This window comes from Bison bison, unplaced genomic scaffold (genome assembly GCF_000754665.1).
Source record: "Bison bison bison isolate TAMUID 2011002044 unplaced genomic scaffold, Bison_UMD1.0 scf7180017864480, whole genome shotgun sequence".
Classification (NCBI taxonomy): Eukaryota; Metazoa; Chordata; class Mammalia; order Artiodactyla; family Bovidae; genus Bison; species Bison bison.
Window position 1 is genome coordinate 3543956 of NW_011495040.1, and position 10785 is coordinate 3554740.

The window sequence follows — 10785 nt, forward strand, 5'->3', positions numbered from 1 at the left end:
AGATGGTAAAGAACTTGCCTGCAATGCAGAAAACCTGGGTTAAATCCCTGAGTTGGGAAGATTCCCTGGAGAAGGCAATGGCAACCCACTCCAGTACTCTTGCCTGGAAAATCCCATGGACGGAGGAGCCTGGTAGGCTGCAATCCATGGGGTCGCTAAGAGTCGGGCACGACTGAGCGACTTCACTTTCACTTTTCACTTTCATGCATTGGAGAAGGAAATGGCAACCCACTCCAGTGTTCTTGCCTGGAGAATCCCAGGGACGGCGGAGCCTGGTGGGCTGCCGTCCATGGGGTTGCACAGAGTCGGACACAACTGAAGTGACTTAGCAGCAGCAGCAGCATATAGGAAAAGGGGCTTCCCTGGTGGCTCAGATGGTAAAGAACTTGCCTGCAATGCAGAAAACCTGGGTTAAATCCCTGAGTTGGGAAGATTCCCTGGAGAAGGAAATGGCAACCCACTCCAGTATTCTTGCCTGAGGAAATTCATGGACGGAGGCGCCTGGAGGGCTACTGTCAACAGGGTTGCAAAGAGTTGGACATGACTGAGTGACTAACACTTTCACTTTGATACAGGAAAAAATGTTTATAATAATAAACCAATGTATTAGTTTCCTTTGTTGTTGTTTAGTCACTAAGTTGTGTCTGACTCTTGCAACTTCATGGACTGTAGTCTGCCAGGTTCCTCTATCCATGGAATTTCCCAGGCAAGAATACTGGCGTGGTTGCCATTTCCTTCTCCAGGGTATCTTTCTGACCCAGGGAACAAACTGATGTCTCCTGCATTAGCAGGTGGATTCTTTACCACTGAGCCACCTGGAAAGCCCCAATTAGTTTTCTACTCTTGGTATAAAATATTATCACAAATTTTGTGGTTTAAACAACACAAATTTACTATCTGAAATAAAACAGGACTACGTTTCCAAGATTTTTTTAGCTTCTATAGGCTGCCTGTATCTCTGGGCTTTATCTTTAATGCACTTGTGTAGCATCTTCTCCTCTGACCCCCTGCATCCTTCTTAGTTAGGACCCTAGTGATTACGTTAGACTCACCCAGATGATTCAGGATTACCTCCCCACCTCAAGGTTCTTAATCTTAATTTCATCTGCAAGTCCCTTTTGCCATGTAAGGTAATTCATGTAGTTTCCAGGAGTAGGACATTGACATTTTGGGGGGCTATTTTTCAGCTTACTTTAACCAATAAAACGCATTTTCTATTAATTCAATTTGTCATACATGATGTTAAAAAGTGAAAAGGACAGTGAATTTTTTTTTTAAAGTTCTTGACCAACTCCTAAATAATTCTGTTTAAAGAGTTGGAAGTGCCCAAGAGAACCTATCTATCCATCTGAGCAGGGAAAATCAAAGATGAAAATATGAGAAAAATAAAGATTTTTTTTTAACTTTTTATTTTGTATTAGAGTATAGTCAATTAACAAGCAAAGTTGTGACAGTTTCAGGTGAACAGCGAAGGGACTCAGCCATACACACACATGGATCCATTCTCCCTCAAACTCCTTCCCATCCAGGCTGCACATAACATTAAGCAGAGCTCCCTGTGCTGTACAGTAGGTCCTTGTGGGTTATCCATTTTAAATATAGCAGTGTGTACATGTCCATCCCAAACTCCCTAACTATCCCTTTTCTTCATCCTTTCCCCCAACAATATAAGTTCATTCTCTAAGTCTAAGAGTTTGAAAAGAAGGATATTTTAGAACAAATTACTGTCAGCTGGGCTTTTTTGAAAATTAAGCCAGCTCTGCGCTTCTTCAGGTCCAGCAGAGACGGCTGGGCTTTCAGCCCATGTAATTCTATGTGGACCCGTGGGAACACCAGAATTAACCATGGCATATGCACAAATACATGTGTGACCTTAACCTGGTAACAGCTGATGGGTAGGTGGTGGGATATAAATGATGCTATAAATGGAAATAATTTAATAAAGGGATTAGAGAAATTCCTGAACAGATAGTTCAGAAAATGAGTAACTGTGCAAGTATTTGGGTTACAGTCTTCAACATTTGCATTTGATGTTAAGGATAACCACAGAGTAGATTTAGACATATATATTTAATTTGGCACTTTAATTCATCTGCAGAGGTCAGACATGTTGATATGTCACATGACCCATAGTGAGCTGTGTTGCTAAACTTGATTAACTAATCCTTAAATGCAGAAGTTTGGGGATAATAGCTTTTTAAGCAAGTTCAGTTCAATTCAGTCGCTCAGTCGTGTCTGACTCTTTGCGACCCCATCTGCAGCACGCCAGGCCTCCCTGTCCATCACCAACTCCTGGAGTTCACTCAGACTCACGTCCATTGAGTCAGTGATGCCATCCAGCCATCTCATCCTCTGTCGTCCCCTTCTCCTCCTGCCCCCAATCCCTCCCAGCATCAGAGTCTTTTCCAATGAGTCAACTCTTCACATGAGGTGGCCAAATACCAGAGTCTCAGCTTTAGCATCATTCCTTCCAAAGAAATCCCAGGGCTGATATCCTTCAGAATGGACTGGCTGGATCTCCTTGCAGTCCAAGGGACTCTCAAGAGTCTTTTCCAACACTACAGTTCAAAAGCATCAATTCTTCAGCGCTCAGCCTTCTTCATAGTCCAACTCTCACATCCATGCATGACCACAGGAAAAACCATAGCCTTGACTAGATGGACCTCTGTTGGCAAAGTAATGTCTCTGCTTTTGAATATGCTATCTAGGTTGGTCATAACTTTCCTTCCAAGGAGTAAGCGTCTTTTAATTTCATGGCTGCAATCACCATCTGCAGTGTTTTGGAGCCCCCCAAAATAAAGTCTGACACTGTTTCCACTGTTTCCCCATCTATTTCCCATGAAGTGATGGGACCGGATGCCATGATCTTCGTTTTCTGAATGTTGAGCTTTAAGCCAACTTTTTCACTCTCCACTTTCACTTTCATCAAGAGGTTTTTTAGTTCCTCTTCACTTTCTGCCATAAGGGTGGTGTCATCTGCATATCTGAGGTGAGTGATATTTCTCCGAGCAATCTTGATTCCAGCTTGTGTTTTTAAGCAAAGATTAGGTCAAATGCCAAGCTGTCCCCCAAACAATGTCACCTCTCATTTGCATCTGAAGATGTGTTCTGAGTCTGGGAAGAGGGGTTTGGTAGAGTGTGGGAGGTGCATCCAGGTCTGAGTGAGGTGTGTGAGCCTTTTCCTGGGAGCTGTGGCAGAGAAAATCTTGAAAGTTGCTATTTTAATTAAAGAAATGTTAAAAATCTCTAGGTCTGGTCTAGGGATATACACCACCTAACTTCTGCTAAGGTAAATAATTGTGCAAATGTGAATCCCTTAAGGATTGACATGGGCCATTTAAAAACAAGATTAGAGGGCTTCCCTGGTGGCTCAGTAGTGAAGAATCCACCTGCTAATGCAGGAGATACAGGGTTTGATCCCTGATCCGGGAAGATCCCACATGCTGTGGAGCAACAAAGCCCAAATGCCACAGCTACGGAGCTCTAGAGCCTATGTACAGCACTACCGACGCCCACTCGCCTGGAGCCCATGCGCTGCAACAAGAGAGGGCACTGCAGTGAGAAGGCTACACACTGCAGCTAGAGAGCATCCCCCCATCACAGCTAGAGAAAAGCCCGAGCAGCAGCAAAGACCCGGCAAAGCCAAAAGCAAACAAATACAATTTTTTAAAAATGACATTAGGTAGATGCTGTAGCAAAAAGAAACAGAGTATTCCAACTCTGGCCATGTTTCTCCTCTCTACAGAAGCCTCCACTGGACCTCTTCTGTCCCCTCCATCCCAGCCCCTCTAGCTGCAGAATAAGGTCTTATTACTGAAAGATGCATTCTAGGTCCCCCACAGTCCAGTCATTTTTCCAACATTATTTCCCAGTAATGTGATCTTGTCAAACAGTTCCTCCTGTCTCCTAGACACACCTGCCCTGACTGCTCCCCCCATGGAAGCCCTTGACTCATGCCAGTGCCTGTCCGTGGCAGAGCACTTGACCTTCTATGTATAACTCAGCTCATCTTCAGACAGTCAGAACCATGCCTCCCGGCCTCCTTGGTGATGGCCTTCCCAGGTTCCTCCTTCCTTGACCTTGAATCCTGCAGCAGGATTCCTGGGGGGCATGCCTCACCTTCCTTATATGTGTTTATGCACCAGCCCAAACTGGGGACTGCTTGAAGGCAAAGTCTGTATCTTCTTTATCTCTGTCAGCTAGCTCAAGGCAAGGCACATAACAGATGCTCAATAAATGGTTTTTAATACACTTAAAACTTTTAATTTACTTTTAAAAATATATATATAGTAAAAAACATAAAACAAACAAAAAATTCAAAACTTGAAGTATAATTTACAATATCATATTAGTTTCAAGTGTATGACACACTGATTCAATATTTTTATAGATTATACTCCATCTAAAGTTATTACAAAACACTTGCTATATTTCCCTGTGTTGTATCCTTCTAGCTTATTTCCTTACAGCTTATTTATTTTATACATAGTAGTTTGTATTTCTTTTTAAAAAAAATATGTCTTTACAGAAGGAGGTGGTAGGATCATGGAATCATTATCAATTATGATGAGACTTTTTTTTTTTTTAAACCAACACCTTCTTTTTAAAAATTTTATTTATTTTTTATCTTTTGGCTGCATTACAGCACGTGAGATCTTAGTTCCCCAACCAGGGATTGAATCTGCATCCCCCAGCATTGGCAGCGCAGAGTCTTAATCACGTGACTGCGAGGGAAATCCCAGTAGTTTGTGTCTCTTAATCCCGTACCCCTATCATGACCCTTCCACCTTTCCTCTCCCCACTAGTAACCACTAGTTTGTTCTCTACATCTGTGAGTCTGTTTCTGTTTTTGTTATACTCATCTGTTGATTTTAATTTTTAGATTCCACATATATATGATAACAAACATTACTTATCTTTCTCTTTCTGACTTATTTCACTGAGCATAATGCCCTCCAGGTCCATCCACATTGTTGCAAATGATGCCCAATAAAAACTTGTGAAAAGAAGAAAGATGGGAAGGAACAAGGAAGGAAGAAGGAATTCAAAATATTGTAAAGTTCTCTGGGTACTTGGGGGATGCGATGTTCTTTTTTAAAATTAAGTATTTTAATAGGAGGATAATTATTTTACAATATTGTGATGGTTTTTCATATACATCAACATAAATTGGCCATAGGTATACATGTGTCCCCCTATCCTGAACCCCCCTCCCAGATGTGATTTCTTTAAGACAGATGCTCTCCCCTGCAATTTTTAAGGGGAGACCTCCTCTCAAGCTACAAGTTTTTAGGTAGCCCAGGAAGCCAGAACAGTTGGTCCAGTCCTCTCTGGCTGTGTTTTTAGAGGGCTCGTCCACCTTGCAGGCGCCTTCTATTTGCATTTATCTGTTCAGGAACCAGTTATTTCCATACAAGGAGTTGAGCAGCAGCTGCCTTTCCATCCCTCTTGACTCTGACAGATGATACAACCCAGGGCTGCAGAGGAAAGAGCGAGCAGGGACCCGCTGGCTGGGGCAGGGCACACTCAGGGCTGTACACAAAGCAGGTAGGTTTGGGAGCTTCCTCTGCCTTCTGTGCTGGGAACAGTGTCAGGCACCAGGGACCCCTGTGAGAATAATATCTCTGGGAAGACAGTGATGACAAAATTTAAAGGTTATACTCCATTTATGGCTATGAAAAAATATTGGCTATATTGGAGTATAACCTTTAAAACTTGTGAATCACTACATTGTACACCTGTGACATATAATACCATACATCAACTATAATTAAATAAACAAAGTTCTAATACCACTTTCTGACTTATTTATTTTATTGAAGTATAGTTGATTTACAATGTTTCAGGTATACAGTAATGTGATTCAGTTATACATATATATATCCTTTTTCAGATTCTTTTCCATTATAGGTTATTACAACATATTGAATATAGTTCCCTGTGCTATATAGTAGGTCCTTGTTGTTTATCTATTTTCTATACAGTAGTGTGTATCTGTTAATCCCACATTCCTAGTTTATCCCTTCCCACTTAAAACCACATCTTAGATTCCAAGAGAAAGACTGCTTCTGCCAGCCAGCTTAGCTGATGACCTTCACCAAGCCACATTTCTCCTCCTTAGTCTCATTTTTTCAGTCCCCACAAGAGTCCCATTTACACAGTGCTTTGCAATTTTCAGAGATATTTTTAAGCAATTCTCTTTTGTTAAACCGTCACAGCAACCCTTTAGTGTATAGGTCATCGCTGTCTTCCCAGTTGCCATTTCCTCTCCATGGAATCTTCCTAACCCAGGGATCGAACCCAGGTCTCTCACATTGTAGACAGATGCTTTACCGTCTGAGCCACCAGGAAAGTTGAATTGTAATTAAACATTTATTATAACAAAGTGATTGTAAAGACTCTGATGAGACAAAATGAGGGCAAGAGATTGTTGAACTGGTGGCTGAATTGAGTCAAGGCCTGATAAGGGATTGTATACATTGTTGTAAAGGTCTCTTCATCACCCAGTATGGGGTGAGGTCTCTACTGTAGTATCTTGGGGCTCTGTCCCTAGCCTTCTCCTGGTCCAAGTAGTAGTAGTGGCATAGTAATTAACGGGCTGCAATTCTGCGCAATTATAAGTAATTCTACTCTTCCTCTCTTGTTGGGAAAACTTCAGGGAATACAAGGGAGTGAGGAAGATATTACTATGGGAATAACCTAACCTGTAAGTAAGCACTAACCTTTCAAAGCCTTGAGCACTTTATGATTAATTACTGGCATTGCACCTCACAGCAGTTTGTGGAGTTGGCCACCCATCACTTCTACTTTCTCTCTGAGCCAAGAGAACACATCACGTAACACTGATGACATCAGCAACTCTGTCATTCTCACTCTTGCTAAACACACAGAACTGTGACATAAATATGTAGATGTCATTCTGGGTAAAACAGGTCATGTCCCATTATACTGTAGATAATTATGACTTTTTTATTCTTTGGAGAAAAGGACAGTCTATTTCAACAATGAGAAGGACACATGACACAGAATGCTCTCTCCCATGCCATGGTGCTAATGACCTGTGACTTTCAGCAAGAGGACTGTGAGGAATTTCCACCCACTCCCTTGGCTTAGAAGACGTCCCCGGTTCCTAAAGGGGAACTCCTATGTTGTGATCCATGAACACCCTGCGTCCCTCCTCCTATAGCGCTGCTCATGCTGCCTGGTGACCCCAGTTCAATTGTTCCTCCAGCAACTTGAGATATTCCCAGTGCCTAACGCATACAGGTCGTAAATCTATACTTACTGAATTAACCTGGAGGGTTTATATGCAGAGTTCAACAGTGTCCCTTTCATTAGTTTCACTGAAAAATATCTGCCAAAAGAATAGGTACAGGGCTTCCCTGGTGGCTCAGTGGTAAAGAATCCACCTGCCAATGCAGGAGACATGGGTTCAATCCCTGATCTGGGAAGATCCCTCATGCTGTGGAGCAACAAATCCCATGTGCCACAACTATTGGGTCTGTGCTCTAGAGTCTGAGTCATACAGCTATTGGAGCCCTAGAGCCTGTGCTCTGCAACAAGAGAAGCCACCACAATCAGAAGCCCCGGGACTGCAACTAAAGAGCAGCCCCTGCTTGCTGCAACTAGAGAAAGCCCTCACGGCAATGAAGACCCAGAAGGGCCAAAAATAAATAAATAAAATTATTAAAAAAATGGTTACAGCTGGAAGGGACCTTTGGAAACCCAAGCCCCTCATTTTGAAAGGTGGGACTCTGAAGCTGAGAAAGGCAAGGACAGCCCACTGAGCCCATACCCAAATGCCAGTCTCCCAACAGCTGGTGTGGTGCCCCATGGTCAGAGTTTTCTCCCCCTATTTCCAGCCTGGTGAATGTTGTGTGCCACACCTGCTTCAAGAGGCAGGAGAAGCTCCACCGATGTGGGCAGTGCAAGTTTGCCCACTACTGTGACCGCACCTGCCAGAAAGATGCTTGGCTGAACCACAAGAATGAATGTTCGGCCATCAAGAGATATGGCAAGGTGCCCAACGAGAACATCAGGTGAGAGCTGGGCCCTGGGGTGGGGCTTTGCATTTCCAAATGTCAGGTGAGGAGTCGGGTGGCAGCGGGGGCACCACGCCTCGGTCCAAGCAAGCTGGGCTGAGAGCAAATCAAGAGAAAGCCCCAAACAGACTACAATTGCTGCTTCTGTGCTCTCCCTCGATCTGGGCTGTGCTTAGTCACTCAATTGTGTCCGACTCTTTGCGACTCCGTGAATACAGCCTGCCAGGCTTCTCTGTCCGCAGGGATTCTCCAGGTGAGAATACTGGTGTGCGTTGCCATGCCCTCCTCCAGGGGCTCTTCCCAACCCAGGGATTGAACCCAGGTCTCCCCCATTGTGAGTGGATTCTTTACCATCTGAGCCATCAGAGAAGCCCCGCCCCACTTGGTCTGGGAAGCCCATATTTATGAGGGAATTTCCACTGGGTGGAGCTGGCTGCAAACTTGTTCTGTGTGGCTCCTCAATGTTTAATTTTTAAAAAGTGATCTGAGTATCATATAATATGGCTTATATGAGGAATCTAAAAAAAAAAAAATGTCCAAATGAACATATTTACCAAATAAAAATTGAGTCACAGATATAGAAAACAAACTTATGGTTAGCAACTGAAATTAACACAATACTGTAAATCAAGTATACTCTGATTAAAATTAATTAAAAACTGACCTGCTATGTCAAAAAATTAGCAAGTTGCACATTAAAAAAATTAAGATTTCTGGCTTCTCTTAAAAAAAAGTGAAGATTTGGCAAAATGAGAGCTCAATAGCAACTAACCTCTTTAAACAAAATAGAACTTTTCAAATTATCACAGCTCCACTCGTCCCCATGGTTGTACACTAGCCCTTTGGACTCAGTACAAATACCTGAAATGCATTTGCATTTGCAAAAATCTCTGCGCCAATACCTTCATTCCAGAGCTACTAAGTCCAGGAGGCTCTGCCAGGGTAGGACCTGATGCTAGATTGCAGGTAGGTGCTTATGAAGCTGGCAATGGAGAGTGGAGGAGATGGGGATGGTGATGCTGAAGCATTTGAACTGAGCATTTTAACTGTGAAGTTAAAGCCCAGACTGGAATCATCATATCCTGGTAACTTATGGGAAACTGCAAAATGAAATTGCTTAGTCAGCCTCCCCATCTCCTGTCCCCCTTAGTTCCATCTGTTGAAATCTTCTTCTTTTCCCCTACTCCTTCTTTTTGTAATTTCATGTGCAATTTTATTTACTTATAAATTTCCCTCTTATTGAGGTGTAATTGATTAAGTCGTAAGATATTGATATTTAAAATGTATTGTACATTGTGTTGATTTGCTATACATGTGTATTGTGAAAGATCTATTTATCTGTGGTCACCCAAGACAAGCTTTCTAAGTGAGTGCCCTGCAGGTTCAGAGTGCCACCACCAATCTGGAGTGGTGGGCCTCTTTCTTTGGTCTCTTCCTGCCTTCTGTAAAGGGAGGGCAGTATGAGAACCAGCACTCTGGAGGTTAGCATGGCACGGAATGTGTATTACCCTCACTTTACTCGCCATTGGAGAGGTTCAGAGAGGGCAAGCAACTTGCCCAGAGTCACACAGTAAGAAGTGGAGTCATCAGACTTCTCCAGTGCTCATTTCAGTTAGCCGCAGGGTCAGGAGAGACACAGGTAACTGGACCTCACTGTGTCCCCAGGCCCCTCTCATGGCTTCCCAGACCACAAAATATGGCTTCCGTTTCCGCCTTCACCTTTATTTGCTTTCTTCTCCTTGCTCCCTAGCCCCAGCATCTTGCTGTTTCTTTTTCCCCCTGCTTCTTTTCACTGGACCCTGCAGCATGTGGGATCTTAGCTCCCCAACCAGGGACTGAACCCATGTCTCCTGTTGTGGAAGTTCATAGTCTTAACCACTGGACCACTAGGGAAGTCCCCATTTTGCTGCTTCTAATCATGCCAAGCTCTCTCTCTCTTTAGGGCCATTGTATTCGCTGCTCTTTCCCCATCTGCACAGAGTTGGCTCCTGTTCACTCCACTGGCAGCCCCGTGTGCCTCCTCCAGCCTCCCCTGAGCACCTTGGCTTCCCCTCCCGCTCCCACTCAGGTCACCCTGTTTGATTTTGGGCATAGCACTTAGCACTAGTTTAGATTATCTTTTCAACTTAGGTCTCCCCGACTCTAAAAGGGCTTCCCTCATAGTTCAGTCAGTGAAGAATCCACCTGCAATGCAGGAGACCTGAGTTTGATCCCTGGGTGGGGAAGATCCCCTGGAGAAGGAAATGGCAATCCACTCCAGTATTCTTTCCTGGGAAATCCCATGGACAGAGGAGTCTGGAGGGCTACAGTCCACGGAATTGCAAGTCAGACAGGACTTAGTGACTAAACCACCAACCACCACTCTAAGACGCTTCACAACACAAGAAATTCCATCCATCTAGTTCAGAACTGTTACCTTGAGCCCGACACTGCGCCAGGCAGCAGGAGGCACTCCACAAGTGTTTGTGGAAATAATGATCGCAGTAAGGCCTCACTCACTCCACCCTTCTGCACAGGCTGGCGGCACGCATCATGTGGCGGGTGGAGAGAGAGGGTAGCGGGCTCACCGAGGGCTGCCTGGTCTCCGTGGACGACTTGCAGAACCACGTGGAGCACTTCGGGGAGGAGGAGCAGAAGGAGCTGCGGCTGGACGTGGACACGTTCCTGCAGTACTGGCCGCCGCAGAGCCAGCAGTTCAGCATGCAGTACATCTCCCATATCTTCGGTGTGGTGCGTAAGAGTT

At 44.1% G+C, this 10785-nt stretch overlaps 1 protein-coding gene across 2 annotated transcripts in view; it reads left to right on the forward strand.

Moving 5' to 3' along the window:
• The window catches only part of SMYD1 (SET and MYND domain containing 1), a 47392-nt gene that overhangs the window by 10062 nt on the left and 26545 nt on the right, over positions 1–10785 (forward strand). For both annotated transcript variants that reach the window (XM_010862240.1, XM_010862241.1), the window contains exons 2-3: positions 7863–8039; positions 10559–10772. In XM_010862240.1, the coding sequence (XP_010860542.1) occupies positions 7863–8039; positions 10559–10772 (391 nt within the window). The remainder of the gene's footprint in view (positions 1–7862; positions 8040–10558; positions 10773–10785) is intronic.